Source organism: Thamnophis elegans, chromosome 1, assembly GCF_009769535.1.
Source record: "Thamnophis elegans isolate rThaEle1 chromosome 1, rThaEle1.pri, whole genome shotgun sequence".
Taxonomy (NCBI): Eukaryota; Metazoa; Chordata; class Lepidosauria; order Squamata; family Colubridae; genus Thamnophis; species Thamnophis elegans.
Genome location: NC_045541.1, coordinates 81,691,979 through 81,710,915, shown reverse-complemented (window position 1 = coordinate 81,710,915; position 18,937 = coordinate 81,691,979). Strand labels below are relative to the sequence as shown.

The 18,937-nt window shown below is 35.4% G+C and overlaps 1 protein-coding gene across 3 annotated transcripts in view; it reads left to right on the top strand.

Moving 5' to 3' along the window:
• PTPRJ (protein tyrosine phosphatase receptor type J) overlaps positions 1-18,937 on the top strand; it is a 94,687-nt gene that overhangs the window by 65,842 nt on the left and 9,908 nt on the right. The window contains exons 5-16 of one of the 3 annotated variants that reach the window (XM_032222147.1): positions 477-740; positions 2,543-2,809; positions 6,120-6,380; positions 7,262-7,522; positions 9,880-10,143; positions 11,618-11,884; positions 13,463-13,726; positions 14,698-14,829; positions 16,725-16,926; positions 17,059-17,177; positions 18,142-18,229; positions 18,733-18,771. In XM_032222147.1, coding sequence (XP_032078038.1) covers positions 477-740; positions 2,543-2,809; positions 6,120-6,380; positions 7,262-7,522; positions 9,880-10,143; positions 11,618-11,884; positions 13,463-13,726; positions 14,698-14,829; positions 16,725-16,926; positions 17,059-17,177; positions 18,142-18,229; positions 18,733-18,771 — 2,428 coding nt within the window. The remainder of the gene's footprint in view (positions 1-476; positions 741-2,542; positions 2,810-6,119; positions 6,381-7,261; positions 7,523-9,879; positions 10,144-11,617; positions 11,885-13,462; positions 13,727-14,697; positions 14,830-16,724; positions 16,927-17,058; positions 17,178-18,141; positions 18,230-18,732; positions 18,772-18,937) is intronic. The other 2 variants (XM_032222163.1, XM_032222155.1) reach the window with 2 other exon arrangements.

The window sequence follows — 18,937 nt, the reverse complement described above, 5'->3', positions numbered from 1 at the left end:
AAGTTTCAACTCACACAAAAGAGATGTTTTTTTCTCATTTTTCTGTTCAGTGGAAGGAAACTGAAATAAAATTAGGCAAATACAATTGGAGGGTGGAGGTGGGGAATAAATGGTCAAATTATTATTCCATGTCTCTTTCACAGTTTATTTTACATACGGTCTTTGAAAACCTAAATAGAGTTTTGTATCTACCAGTCTAATTGACAATTTGGTACATATTCCATTCCTTATCCAAGATTTGAAAGAAACATGTAATTGTTTTACTTAAACTGAGCCCAGCTTTTCCGTCAACACCCAAAAGCATCAATAATTTGTCCTAATTTGTCAAATAAAATTATTAACTAGAGACATACTGTATGTTGTACAAATTAAAAAGTTACATTTTACATGATGATTTCTAACCTCCACAGAACAAAATCCTAAATGTTTAATCTTGATTATCATTCAGTATGTAAAAACTTTTTTCTCTTAAATAGAGCCCAGTCCAGTATATGATATTAAAGCCGAAAACATCACTACTACATCTCTGGATTTAAAATGGAAAAATAATGATAATAATTCATTAAGTTACACATATCGAATACATATTGATGAATCTGGTCTTTTTTATAATAAAACTTCTGATACTACCCATGTATCAATTACTCACTTGAAACCTGGAACATTATACAGGTTTGAAATATATGCACAACTCGATAATAATACCGAAGGAGATCCAAGTAGAATAAATGTTTATACAAGTAAGTACATTAAAATAAGAGATGTGATGTATGTTTCATTATTACATAAAATATTTATATAAAATAGAAAATTAGGTGTGATTTCATCTATCTGTATGTGCCCTGGTAGGTAAAAATTATACATTTCTGATAAAGAGTTGAACAAAAGAGGGTACCATGTATAGTATGCTGGAAAACACTTTTCAGAATACTATACATGGAAGAACATAAGTACAGGTAGTCATCGAATTAACGAGAGCTCACTTAGTGACTGTCCAAAGTTACAATGTCACTGAAGAAAATGACATGACTTTTTCACACGTATTGCTGTTGTAGCATCCCCATGGTCACGTGATCAAAATTCAGACAATTGGCAACTGGTTTGTATTTATGACATTTGCCACGTCCCTGAGTCACGTGATCATCTTTTGCAACCTTCTGACAAGCAAATAGGGAAACCAGATTCACTTAACAACTCTGTTACTAACTTAACAACTGCAGTGATTCACTTAACAACTGTGGCAAGAAAGGTTGTAAAATGAGGCAAAACCTACTTAGCAAATGTTTGTTAGCAATTTTGTTGAGGACTACCTGTATATTTTTCTACAGCTAAGGTATATAATTTGTATATTACCCTAGTGGAATAAGTAGCAATTTGACAATATTTGCATTCCATCATTTTTCTTGTGAAATATTCTGAGATTTGGTTTATTTGTATTGATTTATTAATTAATTTCCTGCAAATTTCCAGGAAAAAAGATTGATGAAAGGCACAAGAATAAAAGGGCTGGAGAAATCAGAAGTTCTTTTCTTTGCCCAGAAGATTACAGCAAATATAATTCTCTGTTGTTGGCATTTCACACTTAGAAATTAATCTTTTTAAAAAAACTTTGTTAGTCATCTTGTTGTGACATCACTTGCAAGAGGGCTTCTAAAATGGTCACAGTCTCTGTAGGGATATAAGCATTAAGGCATTGGGAATATAGAGATTAAATCTATCTGATTTTTCAGTGCACGTTAATTCAACTTTATTCCAATAATAATTGTTAATCATTATTCCTTAATAATTGTTTTCTAGGCTGAAAAGTTTGAAGTTATAGAACTTTTATATGCATTTTCCCTAATAGGAGGATATCTTAATATACTGTAAATTACTAAAGAGTCATTTGTCCAAATATTTAATGCCAAATCATCCTGTGTTCTCTATCACCAACGTTTGAAATATAAATTTTACATAAGTTAAAATAAAAATCTACTTTTCTTGGTGTATAGTTTTGAGTAATACACTTTTAAGATAGGAAGAGAAAGTGCTTTGTATTTTGCTCAAGTCTTAATGAGAGATAAATGTATGACAGTAGACATATTTTTATGCTAATATTCGTTTCATTTGTTTTTATTTATGATTTATATCCCACCTTTGTTATTTTTACAAATAGCTTTAGCTGGCAAACATACCTATTACATGTTCCTTTTATTTTTTCCATAACAACAACCCTGTGGGGTGGGGTGGTTTGTGAGAAAGTGACTGGCCCAAAGTCACCCAGTTGGCTTTTGAAAGGAAGACTAGGGCTTTAACGACTAGAATTCTTCATTTCAATCCTATAGAATCTTCACCGTTTTTTTCCTCCTCACGTTGCTACTGATTAAATTCACCCAAACCCTTAACTAGTTTCAATTAAAAAGTGAATTACAATTTCTACAGATATTTTGTCCAACAACCATGCACCTATTAAAACCACAAGGAATACTATACAACCTGTGTGCATGTATTACACAATATATATTTACATTCATTAATCTAAATGTATTTTCCTTGTAAATAGAACCGAGTGCTGTCTATGATATTAAAGCCGAAAAGATCACACAAACGTCTCTGAATTTAACATGGAAAAATAATGATACAAATTCATTAAATTATACTTATCGAATACGTATTGATGGACCGGATCATTCTGATAATAAAACTTCTAATACAACCTTTTTATTAATTCATGACTTGAAACCTGGAACTTTATACAGGCTTGAAATATATGCACAGGTCAATGGTAGTCAAACCGAAGGAGATTCAGAAGGAACAAATGTTTATACAAGTAAGTGCATTAAATTCGGAAAGCTGGTGTATATTATTTTTTATGTATTTTTAAAAGAAAACTTACATTAGCTGCACATCTCACAGTAACTCTGGGCAGTTTACAGAAATATAACTCCAAATACAAAACCCATAAACTCTCCCCCCCCTCATGAGAACAATTGATGGGGTCCCCACATCCGTGGACAAACAATGTGCCTTTTAAATTAGTGTCAAGGTGGAGGTGAATCATTTCTGTAAGAATGATTTTTCCACATGGAAAGGGCTACCATGAAGAAGGCTGTTCTTCTGGGTCCCACTGAATGGATCCCCTTAAGAGAAAGGGTCCCTGCCTCCCCACAATGGTGGATTGGGTAGAGAATAGGTGTCAAACTCGATTGTGTCATTGATGTGTCATGACATATCATGACTTTTTTGCCTTTGCGGAGCTGGGGTGGGCGTGGCCCACATCAATCCTATAGAATCTTCACCATTGTTTCCTCCTCACGTTGCTACTGATTAAATTCACCCAAACCCTTAACTAGTTTCAATGAAAAAGTGAATTACAACTTCTACAGAAGTTTTATGCAACAAGTCTCCCCCCTCATGACAACAATCAAACCATCCACTTGATAGGGTCCCCAGATCTGTGGGCAAAAACCATGTGCCTTTTAAATGAGAGTTATTTTTTCCACAAGGAGAACACTGTTCTTGGTCCTACTGAATGGATCCCCTTAAGGGAGAGGATCTGTAACATACCCTTCCTCCCCACACTGGTTGATTGGGTAGAGCACGGGTGTCAAACTTGATTGCATGATGTGATGTGTCAGGACATATTGTGACTTTTTTGCCTTTGCGGAGCTGAGGTGGGTGTGGCCTTCATGTGAAGCATCTGGGATGTGGGGTGCCAGTTGGACACCCCTGGGGTGGAGCAATGATCTCTTAAGAAAATGGCAGACCACAGCATCCATAAAATGCCCTCCCATAAAGAAGCATTAATTACTGTCACAACCCACCTACATGTCACCTCTGGGGAAGCTTCCACAAGCCAGGGACATGGATTTGAACACAGGTGGTTGTGCCTAGATACAGGATGGCAAACCTGTGGCACATGGAGCCATTTGTCAGAGCACGCAAGGAAAGCCTCCGGAGGGCTTAAATTGGCTCTACGAGCAAACCGTAAGTGACTTCCGGTTTGCTCGTAGGGTTGTTTTTTGTCCTCCTGAGCCTTCAGGGAAGGCCCCTGAAGGCTCCGGAGGGCTAAAAGTGGCCCTATGAGCAAACTGGAAGTCCGTTCGCAAACTTCCTATTTGCCCATAGGGCTGATTTTTTATGCTTCGGGGGCTTCAGGGAAGCTCCTGAAGCCTCCAGGGGCGTGGGGGGCTCTTTTTGCCCTCCTCAGACTCCTATAAAGCCTCTGGAGCCTGGGGAGGGTGAAAAAAGCATGCAAAAAATGGGGGGAGCGCCTGTCATGCATGCATGCTCGTTGGGGGTTGTGCATTGCATTATGGGTGTGGCACACCCGTGCAAGACCGCCCTGCGCCTCCCCCCCCCCCCGCTTTTGGCACGCAAGCCAAAAAAGGTTCACCATCGCTGGTCTAGATTCTTCCTAGGATCCTGTTCAGTTTTTTCAATAATGTGATTATGTAAACTGTGCACCTTATCAGTAAAGGTGTAGAGGGGTATTTATGTTAAACAAAAGGGGCTACCATGTACAGATAGGCCTCAGCTTATGGCCCTTTGTTCAGGGGCTGCTCAAAGTTTTTATGTTTATAGAAGTTCTCAATCATCTGGGCCATGATTGCCTCAAAGGTGCTTTTTCAAAAGGCAACTAGACTTTCTGAAGAAGCTTCTTGGATGAGAAGCGAAATGTTTTAAACAAAAAAAAAAGGAAATAAAACCCAAAGAATTCCAATTGTCTTTGGGAAAAAGCACCTTTTGGGATAATCATGATCTGGATGATTGAGAACTTCTATAGACATCAAAACTTTGAACAGCCACTGGAAGATGGTACTGAAAAAATAAAGATACATCCAATCCTCAAAGTTTTGCCCATCACAGGATTCCCGTGTTTACATAATCACAGTCTGTGCACTCAATATGACAAATAGCAATTATGTTGTTGCAGAAAGCCATGCCACCTGACCGCCATTTACACCCTTCTCTGCCGGCTTCCTGCAAGCAAGGTCAATGGAGAAGCCGGTAGGGAAGGCGGCAAATTGCTCCAGTATGTATTCTTTCATTCGCATGTGGCCTGCACTGGCCTTCCAGGCCTTCCTCTGTTTCCCCCAACTTGTACCTCACCTGCACCAGGCCTCCCAGCCCCACCAAAAAACTTGTGTAATGAGGTATGATCCTGAATGTGTGCTGCTTTGGAGTAAACCTTTCTGCATCTACTGTAAATGTTATAATTTGCATGTTATAGTAGTGGAATAAATAGGGGCTTGACATTATGAAGATGTTGGATAGCCATTTGTCTGAAACAGTATAGGATTTCCTGCTTAGGCAGGGGGTTGGACTATAAGACCTCCAAAGTCCCTTCCAACTCTGTTATTGTATTGTATTGTATTGTATTTACATTCTACCCTTTTTCTTGGGAAACATTCTCAGATTTGATTTTTTTCTATTGACTGATGAATTTTGATTAAGCTAAAAGTTTTAAAGGACCAACTAATGATGGAGAATCAGTGTCACAATGACACCACTTACAGTGCTGGAAATTTAATGTACTGCAGCTCAATGGCCAGCCTGCTGCTTTGTTGTGGTGAAATTTTGTAAAATGAGGATTGTATAGATTAGAAATGAACTTTCGAATGTTTTGTGATTTTTATGCTGAGAGTTGAATATTATTTCAAGGGTTACTACAGGGTAAAATAATCAAGAAAGACTGTAAGTTAAAATGTAATTTCTTCTGTATGCAAATTTCAGTAACACACTTTTTTTTAAGGTATGAAAAGATTTTGCTGAAGATCTAATTGGAGAAAAATGCATGATAATGGATTTATTTTGATCTAATATTCATGCTGATTGAAAATAGAGTGTCACATTTACTCCATACAAGCTTCACTCCCCGCCCCCCACATTCCTAGCTGGACCTGGTTAAGTTTCCCCAAACCCTTAACTAGTTTCAATTAAATGGAGTAAAATTCCTGCAGATAATGTATTCAACATTCATGCATCTGTTGAAACCATGAGGAATACCATTCAACCCATGTCTGTCTAGTATACTTCATACTGAATAATATAAATTGAGTCGCCATATAATTTATAATTGTATATCAATTTAATGATAAAATAAAAAAATTAATAAAGGCCTTTTTTCTCTTAAACAGGACCCAGTCCAGTGTATGATATTAAATTTGAAAATGTCACCACCACAACTCTGGATATAAAGTGGAAAAATAATGATACAAATGCATTTAATTATACTTATCAAATATACATTAATGGAACTGATTATTTTAACCATAAATCTTCTAATACTTCATATGTGAAAGTTGATGGCTTGGAACCGGGGATATTATACAAATTTGAAATATATGCAGAAATTAATGGCAGTAGGGGAGATCCAAAGGTTGCAAGTGTTTATACAAGTAAGTGTATTTAAATGATGTGACTGAGTCCTGCTGGGAATAGGGCGGCATATAAATAAAACGAAAAATGAAACAAAACCTACAGGAAGTCTTCGACTTACGATGGGTCCTAGGACAATATATAAATTCGATTTGCAATTTGTTTAAAATTAAATTGACAAATTCTGCCATTATGGAGCCTGCTTTTTAGCTACCTGCTAAAAAGTTTTAAAGGACCAACTAATGATGGAGAATCAGTGTCACAATGACACCACTTACAGTGCTGGAAATTTAATGTACTGCAGCTCAATGGCCAGCCTGCTGCTTTGTTGTGGTGAAATTTTGTAAAATGAAGATTGTATAGATTAGAAATGAACTTTCGAATGTTTTGTGATTTTTATGCTGAGAGTTGAATATTATTTCAAGGGTTACTACAGAGTAAAATAATCAAGAAAGGCTGTAAGTTAAAATGTAATTTCTTCTGTACGCAAATTTCAGTAACACATCTTTTTTTAAGGTATGAAAAGATTTTGCTGAAGATCTAATTGGAGAAAAATGCATGATAATGGATTTATTTTGATCTAATATTCATGCTGATTGAAAATAGAGTGTCACATTTACTCCATGCAAGCTTCACTCCCCGCCCCCCACATTCCTAGCTGGACCTGGTTAAGTTTCCCCAAACCCTTAACTAGTTTCAATTAAATGGAGTAAAATTCCTGCAGATAATGTATTCAACATTCATGCATCTGTTGAAACCATGAGGAATACCATTCAACCCATGTCTGTCTAGTATACTTCATACTGAATAATATAAATTGAGTCGCCATATAATTTATAATTGTATATCAATTTAATGATAAAATAAAAAAATTAATAAAGGCCTTTTTTCTCTTAAACAGGACCCAGTCCAGTGTATGATATTAAATTTGAAAATGTCACCACCACAACTCTGGATATAAAGTGGAAAAATAATGATACAAATGCATTTAATTATACTTATCAAATATACATTAATGGAACTGATTATTTTAACCATAAATCTTCTAATACTTCATATTTGAAAGTTGATGGCTTGGAACCGGGGATATTATACAAATTTGAAATATATGCAGAAATTAATGGCAGTAGGGGAGATCCAAAGGTTGCAAGTGTTTATACAAGTAAGTGTATTTAAATGATGTGACTGAGTCCTGCTGGGAATAGGGCGGCATATAAATAAAACGAAAAACGAAACGAAACCTACAGGAAGTCCTCGACTTACGATGGGTCCTAGGACAATATATAAATTCGATTTGCAATTTGTTTAAAATTAAATTGACAAATTCTGCCATTATGAAGCCTAGTGCAAGAGAACAAGTACAGATAGCCCTCGACTTACAACAGTTCACTTAGTGACTGTTCAAAGTTACAATGGTACTGAAAAAAGTGACTTAGGACCATTTTTCACACTTATGATCATTGCAACATCCATTTCATTTCATTTTCATTTCATTCATTTTATTTGTCTTGTATGCCGCCCACTCCCGGAGGACTCCGGGCGGCTCACAACAGACAAGGGAAGGGGGATAAATAGACAAAGACAACACTTTAAAAAAGATGCAACATTCACAATTTCCATGGGGTTGGATGTTTCACAAGCCCCCCGGCCTGCTGGAGCAGCCAGGACTTGGTGGCTTTGCGGAAGGCCGGGAGGGTAGTAAGGGTCTGGATCTCCACGGGGAGGTCATTCCAGAGGGCTGGAGCTGCAACAGAGAAGGCTCTCCCCCGGGGAGTCGCCAGCCGGCATTGGCTGCAGATGGAATCCGGAGGAGACCTAACCTGTGAGATCTAATCGGTCTATGGGAGATAATCCCCTTGGTCATGTGATCAAAATTCAGATGCTTGGTAGCTGACTTGGTCGCACTGTCTCGGGGTCATGTGATCACCTTTTGCGACCTTCTTACAAGCAAAATCAAAGGGGAAACCAGTTTCACATAACAACCATGTTACTAACGTAACAAATACGGTGATTCACTTAACAGCTGTAGCATGAAAAGTTGTAAAATGGGGTAAAATTCACTTAACAAATTTCCCACTTAGCTGACATAAATTTTGGACTCAATTGTGGTCGTAGGTTGAGGACTATGAGTACTAATGCACAGATTCCAATGGTATCCTCAGTTTTAAAAACTGTACAAAACAAAGTATGTCACATTGTCACATTATGTTTCTAAACCTATTGAAATTGGAAAATGTTGGCCCTCTATATATTGGAATTAAAGGAGCATATAAGCCCAAAGAGATAAATGAATAAGAGAGAGTGCATCTAAAACAGAGCATATATTTGGAAAACTCTACAAATGTGACTAGTATTTTTCAAAAGCACTACTACAATCACAATGGAACTTACAACGTACGACCACAATTGAACCCAACATTTCTGTTGTAAGACATTTGTTAAGTGGATTTTGCCCCATTTTATGACCTTTCTTGCCATAGTTGTTAAGTGAATCACAACAGTTTATAAGTTAGTAACCTAAGTTAAGTGAATCTCGCTTCCCCATTGACTTTGCTTGTTAGGAGGTCACAAAACGTGATCACATGACCCTGGGACACTGCAACTGTCATAGATATGAACTAGTTTCCTAAGCATCTGAATTTTGATCACATGACCATGAGGATTTTGTAATGGTCATAACTGTGAAAAATGGTCAAGTCACTTTTTTCAGAGCTGTTGTCACTCTGAATAGTCACTAAATGAACTGTTGTAAGTCAAGGACTACCTGTATATGTTTTATACATCTATTTTCCAGATGCTCTATTTAGAGGAATTAATTATGTTTGGCAAGAATTTTTATGCTACAGTCACTGTCTCTTCCCCATTTCAATATAGGGCTTATGGCTGTTTCAAATTAGCTAGGGTCTGAATTTTAGGCCCTATTCAAATAGCAACATTTTGCCCTCAAAACCTCATTTGACCACACATTTTACTACATATATCCTGAAATTTTGTTTAAGACAGAGCCAAGAGAAATTATTAATACTAAAAGTTTAGCAATTTCACGTGTTTTAAATCTTCACATGAGGAATATATTGAAATAATACTTTTTTCATATATGTGTTTTTCTCTGCTTAACATATATAGTTGACTGTGGTTGAGAATCTTAGTTTTGTTACTATTTTAACAAGTGATTCTGCCTTGTTCACATATATTTCGTATATTATCTTACAATATATGGGAAAAATATTCTGATAGTTCCAAAGAAAAGTCCTTTTTGAACTTTCTGTTCATTGCAAATAAATCAAGGCATAATTGGCTGGAATGATGGAGAGTACTGTGCATAAAATCCCATGCCTGTTTTTCCTGTATATTTATCTTTCTCTTGAGTATTCCTATATATGTTGTTTGAAAACTCACACATTTGTGTCTATACCTTTATCAGTACTATTTGAGTAGTTGCATTCACTGTCCATGATGGTAGCAAAATATTTAATCACTTCAGCACCTAAAATAATGCCTTTTTTTTTCTTAAAACAGAGCCCAGTCCAGTTTATGATATTAAAACTGAAAACATCACTACTACCTCCCTGGATTTAAGTTGGGAAAATAATGATACAAAGGCATCAAATTACACTTACCAAATACGTATTGATGGGCCTTCTTCTTTTAGCTTGTTTTCTAATAGTAGATATGTGTCAATTTCTCCCTTGGAACCTGGAAGATTGTATAAGTTTGAAATATTTGCACAAGTCGATGGCAATAACACTGAAGGAGACCCAAATGGAACAAAAGCTTATACAAGTAAGTATATTAAATTATGTTATTTCTTTTCCTGTGCATTATTTTTAAATCACAGTATGGAGTTAAATCAAACTAAGTCTAAAATGCTCAAAGAATAATATTTTAGTGCAATATTAACATATGATTAACAATCTTACTTGACATGTTACTATAATAATTTGGGATTGGGGATTATAAATTATTTTTCTCTCATACATATATGTATAGCATATTTTATGTGATGAAAGTGCACATCTACCCCTTACCTTAATCTCTCAGAAAACAGTTTATATCAGTAAACATGTAAATAAAATGTTAATCAAATTAAGTGATATAATTATGTTATTATAATGCTCAAAGAGTATTCTTTACATTTGCATTATGTTTTCAAGGAAAACAAGATTGAATGAGATTGATTTTGATATTTGTAGAAAAATTTCAGCAGCTGAAGCCTAAAAAATATTTTTTGCTCTAAAGCTGAAATCTATTTTTCTTTTGTGCTTTCCACATGAAATCCAGTCATATTTCTGACTTTTTTCAGCACTAAAATTAGCTTAGTTTGATGGTGATAAAAGTTCTCCATGAAGTATTCTGCTTATAAAAAATGTTTAAACAAAAGACAAATGTTTGTACCTGTCAGGCACAAATAACTTGGAACAGGAGTTTAAAGTGTACCTCAAATTTATTCCATACACGTATCTGATCTTCTAATGATCAAAGCAAATTGGTATTAGATAGGAATCAACGGGATTCAAGGAGGACTTAGGTCTCTTGTGGGAGAGGAGCAACTCTAAATTGATGTGTTTGACACGGTTCAGCCTGGTCATGTCCTCTATCACCATCAGAATTTAAGAAAATCGTTATTGAAAATCTTGAGCCAGACCCCTTCTATGTATTGGTGTTTTTCATTGTCACAATATGAGTCATCTTACAAGGCCTTTATATTTGCACAGATACTAAAACATTTACTGCATTGTGAATAATGAACCAGTAATCAGTGTAAAAAAATCATATAGGTGATAGCCTGAAGAAGAAATCATTTGGAAATGATCTCTTGTCTTCTGGTAGTTTGACAAATAAAAATAATCCCTTGTTGCTTCCAGAGTCTGTGAGTATGAATCTGGTGAATCTTTCCCAAAACGAAAGAGGCAGGAATTGAAACCACATTTCACAGAAGGCAATCAATGTGGATCTGTTGCCATTAACAAATTTGTTTTGTTCGAGCCCGCTTTCGTGTTAATAAAATTATATTTATATGAAACTGTTTATTTGGACATTATCACTTAGGGGTGTGCTCACTTTTGTTGCCAGCAGTTTAGACATTAATGGCTGTGTGTTATTTTGAGGGGACAGCACATTTACACTGTTACACAAGCTGTATACCCACTACTTTACATTGTAGCCAAGTGTCATTTCTTTAGTGTTGTCACATGAAAAGATACTGTGATATACTATAGGTGTATGTGTGTATTCAATTACTTTCTTTCCTTTACAGAACCTAGCTCAGTCTTCAACATCACAGTTAAAGATGTCAGTACAACCACAGTCAACATATCATGGGAAAGTCCTGATGCAGCTGCTTCTACATACTCTTATAGGATACTCATCAATGGAACAATTGATGAGACTAATAAAACATCCCCAACTACTAACACTGAAATTTCAGAGCTAAATCCTGGTACTAATTATAAATTCAGCATATATTCCATAGCAGCAGATAACAAGACTGAAGGGATACCCGAGAACATAATTCATTGTACAAGTAAGTTTCTAGAGATGTACACACTAAAGATGTGCAAATTGCTCTGTGCACATAATAAACACTTTCGTATGATTTGTACATGAATGAAAATCTTTGTGCTGGATACATCTGAAAACTGAGGTGAAGATTTTATTTATTTTATTCAGTGTAACAAAAGCACTCTAGGTGGGGAACAGATTAAGAATTTTGGTACAGTAATTAAAATAAAAAATAACAATACACAACAAAGTGTAAAAAGGATGGCAGCAGGCATAATAATAACCCATAGGCTCACCTAACCTCACAATCCATTTTGAAAGACCAACAGTGTTGAGGCCAATCTAATTTCAGGGGAAATGGAATTCTGAGGGCAAGTGCAATAGAAGAAAAGAATGGTTTACTTTTGAACATAATCCAAAAAGAATATATTCTGGAGTGGAGAAAAATAGTATTCAGATATGTGTTCTGTTTCAATTAGATGCTACCTTATACCTAGAAATTGGATGTTAAGCCCTATTATTTCTTAATTTCCCATCTGGGCTAGTATAGAAACTAAATACTGGGATAGGATAGATAATTTTAAGAGATACTGGCCAGTACCACCAAGCCCCATGATTCCTGTAACTCATAAAAGATTTATTCTAGAGACGCACTTTTATGAGATGTCCACTTTGTAGAAGAGCTTTTCCTGGGGATTCCATACAAAGTAAACATTATGTTCAATCAGCTCTTGTACCACCAGGAGTCTCTGTCATTTCCATTATACATGGAGGGGCCCTTATTTGCTCCAGTTACTGGCTGGCTAACATATTAAAGTTGCGTATTGATATAACAAACAATGTGGTTACCAAATTACTCTATTTTCCTGGGATGATGATATATCGATATCTATATTGTATCTCACAAAACAGTCTGTTGCCCTTTACCATGCTAAACTACCAAAATAAAATCTAAACAAGGCTAAAACTAACAAAGCCTGCCATGTTGTATCTCTGACTGATCTGATTAAATGTGTTGAGTGAACCCATTCAATATCTACCCAAGATTGTCTTGAAATCAGAAAACTCAACCCAAATAAAAGTCTAAAGATGATGAGATGATAATAGCAGATTGGAAAACAGATTACAGCAAATAGCTTGGTGTTTTTTTCAATGACTCAATCCTTATACTGCATAAATGTAATTCTGAATCTTTTCGAGGTCATAGGGAATATTTCTTCAAATATTTTTAAATTTGTAACAATAAGAATGTTGCTAGTAGTGAAAATCTGTTCAGGTCTCCTCAAAAATAAATGCCAGTGAATCAAATAAAGCATATTCCATATAAATTGTTAATAGAATAGCCTAAATTATTTCACTGGGTAGATGAAATTTATTTTAATTCAGTATTTTTCTCCTTGTGTAATAATAACCCATGTTTATGTTTATATGGTTTTTCTCTTAATACTCAGTTTGCATTTCTGGGATGAATAGCTCTTCAAAAAAGAAACAGATAACTAAGGAAGAAGTTTTTCTTTGCTCCATGCTGCTACACTTATGACTCAAATTTGTCTGCTTATTAAACAGCAAATGGACAAACAGATGTTCTCTTTTATTGTAGATCCAGCATCAGTGGATAGATTTGATTGTAATCTGGTAGAAAAAAAGCCACAATTAAGTCTAAACTGGAGCACTCCAAAAGGAAGTTATAAAGGCTTCAGAATTTATGTCCTAAACAATCCTTGGAACCAGACTTTGGAGGGAAAATATGAAACCATTGTCACAGGCCTGGATTACTTTACCGTGTATACCATTAGAATTGTCACCCTTTCATGTAAGAAAACGAGTGTTCCTCAGGAAAAAACATGCCGCACAAGTATCACAGGTATGAAGCTACCTTGTATGGACTTGTTTAATGAATAAAAAGGATACATCTGTTGGATGCATATATGTATTTTTAGATGAGAAATGTACTTATGTGAAAAGCTCTGTGATTAATGCTTCCGTTTTTCTCCCTGGCACCCCTCAAAATCTTTATATATTTCTTAATGAATTATTGGAGCAGATCTGTCAGAGAACATATCTGAAGAAAAATGGCACCTCCGTTCCTTTTTATATATTGGTTGTATGTTATATAACATTTTTAGATATACAGAGGGGGGCATTTTCTTATTAATAAGTTATATGTATGTGGCCACTAAGTGTTGACACCAGCTTGATGGCACATAATCAGTCTGATTATGGCAATACATTTATATCTCCATATCCTGAGGTGAATTTTCTAATTGGAATATATGAGGAGATGCTAGTGCATACAGGAACATGGAGGCAGTTGTGAGCAATTTTCAAAACTGCCTTTTTTTCATTCCATTCTGCAGTTCAGTTTGGAACAGAAGGGGGGGGCATGGTGTCCCATGTGATTAGGACGTTGTATCAAAAGACCGTTGAGAGGTTGACGGATCAGCAGTTCAAAACCAAGAGCAAGCCACAGGACAGAATGAGCTCCCATCCTTGCCCTGCTCCTATCTGTCTATCAGTTTGAAAGCATGCAAATAAAAGTAGATAAGTAGATTAAAAACAAGTGGGAAAAATAACCAAGACATGAAATGAACCCCTCTCAGGCAATTCCCTGGGCAACAATGATGCCACCAGCTAATCCTTTCAACTTGGAAGTGCCTTGGTAGGTGCTTTGAACACCGATGTAGAAGTAGTACCTGGAATATGGGGTCATAAAATTTGCATGATATGCTGAGAGCTGTTGTGAATAAATCTCCGGGCAGGGTTTGGCACAGTGTTGTTTTTTTTCCTTATTCCCTCCATATCCTGATAAGGTCATGGTTACTTTTTCTTTCCCAGATCCCCCACCTTTGGTCATGTCCCCTACCGTGAAGGCAACCAATCACAACTCTTTCAGTGTTCAGTTCAACAGTTTTAGTTCAAGTCATGGACCTATAACAGCATATGCAGTCGTCATTACCACGTCAAAAGGTAAAGTACGATATCCCTAGGATAAATATTTTTTTCTGTTGATCTAAAAATGTTTTATCTTTATGTCATGAATATTTACTGTGTACATGAGGGCTCTTTTATCTTAAAAAAAATGAAGTCAAAGTCAGTTAAACCTAAATTCTAAGCCAGTGGTTCCCAAACTTGGCAACTTTAAGACTTGTGGACTTCAACTCCCAGAATTCTCCAGCCAGCTCTGCTTGCACGTCCCCCATAGATGTGAAAGCCAGTTGAGTGCTCTTGAGCCAGTCACTCTTAGCCCAATTCACCTCACAGGGCTCTGGTTGTGGGGAAAACAGGGGGAGGAAGTAATATTAGATATACAGTATTTACTTCCTTGAGTTACTTTTAAAATGCTGGATTTTTTTTTTAAAAAAACCTAATATATAAGAAAACAACACAGATAATTCAATGAAATCACCAACAATTTTCCAAACATTTTAATACTGTAACTTTTTTTCATAAAACGTAACAGGAAATTATTCTGAACTATGAACAGCATGACTATTCAACTATGTTTAATTTTTGTGCTGAGATGGACAGCTCATCAATCTATTTAATCCACAAAGTATTGTGTCTATGATTTGGTTGGATAAATGCATTATAGTGTAATGTGATGCAGTTTATTAATTATTGGCAAAACAGTATTTTGGGTGAGTGTTACAGAGTAATGTAATGTACCACCTATCATTCATTATGAGACAGAAATTTATTTATGTATATAAGATGTATATACACGTAAATAAATAAATTTCTGTCCTCCAATAATGAATGATACATACATGCAATTTTATATGGCCATCCATCACAAAGCAGTAACTCTGCTGTGAGTGTTCTAAATGCAGTCCTGTATACCATCACTTCTTAATTTATTGAATGTGAGTATTTAATGTTAGGAAATGCCTTTAGTTTCAAGATGGTTAATAGTAGTATGTTATGAAATTAGCCCCCTGTATTTTGTCTCCTTTCCTACAACCTCCAGAACAATTCAGTATGGATCTATTTATTCAATTACAATAATTACAGAGTTAAAAAGCTTCTTGGATGAGAAGCGAAATGTCTTCAAAGAAAAACAAGAAAGTCCAGGTGCTCTTGAAAAAAGCACCTTTAGTACTAAGTTAAATGTTTCTCCTTTGTTTTGGTTTGCAAAACACTCGACACCTGAGTTTGCATTTGTGTGTTGTGAGCACCATGAAGGTAGAGCTTTGTGTTTGAAGAAGGATATGTTTAAAATAAGCCTATGCTAAAGTACTTTTCTAAGTCCTGTTGGAATTTCGTAATTTCTATAAATTGCAGGACGTTTTGAAGGCAGACATGAGACTTATCCCTGTAGGAGATCAGCCATGTACCTGAGCAATTGTTCAGCAAATATTTAAGGAGCTCCAAAACAATAAGCAGAAACTATTATAAACATCCTCCCTTGCAAAATTTGCCCTCACCAAAGTACCCAAATTGGTCAAGGAATGTGAGCATAAGATATTTATTTCTTTTAAAAAGCAAAAGAGGAAGCAAATTAAAAGGCAATATAATCAACTTCAGAAACATTCAGTTGAAAGCAAATATTTTCTCCCCCCCCCAATAAATTCTAGAAACCAAATTAATAAAATATCATTTTGTTAATTTATTCTAAAAACTGTATATAAACTATTTCCAAAAGTGAATTAAATTAATGTTTTTTAGAAATTTGCACTGTAACTTTTGTTCAGGAGTAGAAAATCTTGCATCCATAGGAGTGAGATATGCATCTAACTAAATAAATAGTAAAAATTCTTCTCACTGAGTTTTTTTTTTAATTTTAAAACCAGTCTAATTGTATTTTGCTGAAGTGCTGCTTATCATTTAACTTTAGCTTACAATATGTTGTTCTTTGTAATTAGATACACCCTCAAATGAGGATTTAAAGTACACATATGATGATTTCAGGAGAAAAATAACAAATACTTATGTTGCATATATCATAAGTGAAGAAAAGCGTTCATCTTTTTCTACCAAAAATCAGGATTATGTTGTTGAAATAGGAGATGAATCTGTATCATATGGTTATCTTAATGGAAAATTAGATCCACTTGGGTCATACGGGTAAGTTTTTTCATGTTTCATAATGCAACTTTATAATACATGTGAATAAAACATGATAAATGAATATCTCTGAAAACTCTTGATTGTATCTCAGCCTAATAGCTATTTTCTTTCTTCCCTACCTTTGATTAGGGCATGTGTTGCTGCTTTTACTAGAATTACATTTTTGAATGAGAGCATTGTCAATGCAGAGAAGAGTTATGTCTCATTTTCTCATCTTTCACCGTTTGTTGACTTACCTCAGAATCCAGGTATTGATCAAATTCTTGTTGCAAACCCAGCTCTATCCTGACCAAACCTTTGAATCTTCATATTAAAATCCTTTCTAAAGTTGGAGAGAAAATCCAATATTGTATATTCATAAATAGCATGCATACCCAGCTACCACTTAGGCAAATGTAGCTGTGTGCGGCAACTACCCATACAGAACCATCCATCCCCCCCCCCCCGCCACCCATCTGCCAAGCCGGAAAGATTGAGAACCACTATTCTAAGACATTCTTCTGCAGATGAAGCTACAATAGCCTAATTTGAATCTATTGTATCAGTGAATTACTGAAGCCAAGCTTTCTCCATCCAGATTGTTTAACTGGTGTATTCTCCCTATTAAAGGAATCTGCATGTATACATGGAAATTATTCTATGCTAGTCTGAAGCTTTACATGTGCTAGTGTATATGAGAATTCATACACTATAAATTTTACTTAGTGTTCTTCGCTCCAAGATTCAGGAACAGGGGCTGCTTTGTTATTGTTAGCATAACAGATATAAGGGATATGTGAATTGGCAATTCACTTTGCTTTGATGTAGTTGTACATCATTCTGTATCAGTGTTTCTGAAGCTTGGCAGCTTTAAGATGTATGGAGTTCAAATCCCAGCTTTCCCCAGCCAGCGTGCTCTGTATCAATTAAGTTTTGAAGCTTTGAAGCTGATCCAATTTAGCTGACTGCCTTTATTAAGGACTAAATTGTGGCAATATAAGCAAAAATAATAATAGCAAAATCAGACCAGCATAAGTGGGTGGATACAATCATTAAAAAGAGGCATAAAGGATCTAAAAATATACATCGAGTGAAAATGAAGATCTAAAAAGAATGATAAAAAGCTAGAAGATATAAAAGACAGAGGGAGACTAAGAACAGTTTGAAGCATTAGATGAGTGTAAAGGAGCATAAAAGTATGAAGAAAACTCTTATCATTTTTGTATTTTCCAGCTGTCATCACAGGAGCTGTTGTCGGAAGCATTTTGATTGTGTTAGTTATTGTTGCAATTGTTGGATTCATCTTCTGGAAAAACAAAAGGTATAACAACAACTTCATAATGCAGCTATTTTGAATTCCACAATATATTGTGGACATCTCTACTGCAGAGTCCACCAAGATTCTCCAAATTAATTAAGCTTTGATTCCCAGCATTTCCAGCTAAATTATTGTTTGTGGGTTTTTTTTCTTGAAATCTTCAGCCCAAATATCCAGTCAGCATAGCTATTAATGGATTATGGGAGTTGTAATTCAAAACATGGACAGTTTGTTTCTTATTTGTTCTTGCTTTAGATCTGATGATACACAGATCTTTTTCTTGGTGATAAGCTTGTATTAAATATACTGGAATGATAAGGGAGGACTGCTGGTTATTCAGAACTGTCTGGTCACAGAAAATTGAATACACCATTCTTTACTAAGAAAAGCATAATTTATGGTATATTGTAAATGTGTTAACTAGATGGAAAGCTATGTGACTAGTTTGATTAAATATTAAAGAATGAAAATCCCAAGTAACTAGTTTTCAATCTTCACTTTTATAGGAAAGGTAGAAATAACGAAGTGCCATTTACTCAAATTGAGTGAGTTGAATTATTATTATTTTTCTTTGCCTAGTGTTCAGAAATCTGTTCGAACTTTTTTTTTCTGATCTTGGTTTGAAAATGGATGGGAGAGGGTGATATACAAAGAATCTGCTGGATTTGGGTATCAGCCAATACATTTAAATAAATAAATAAATTCCATAGC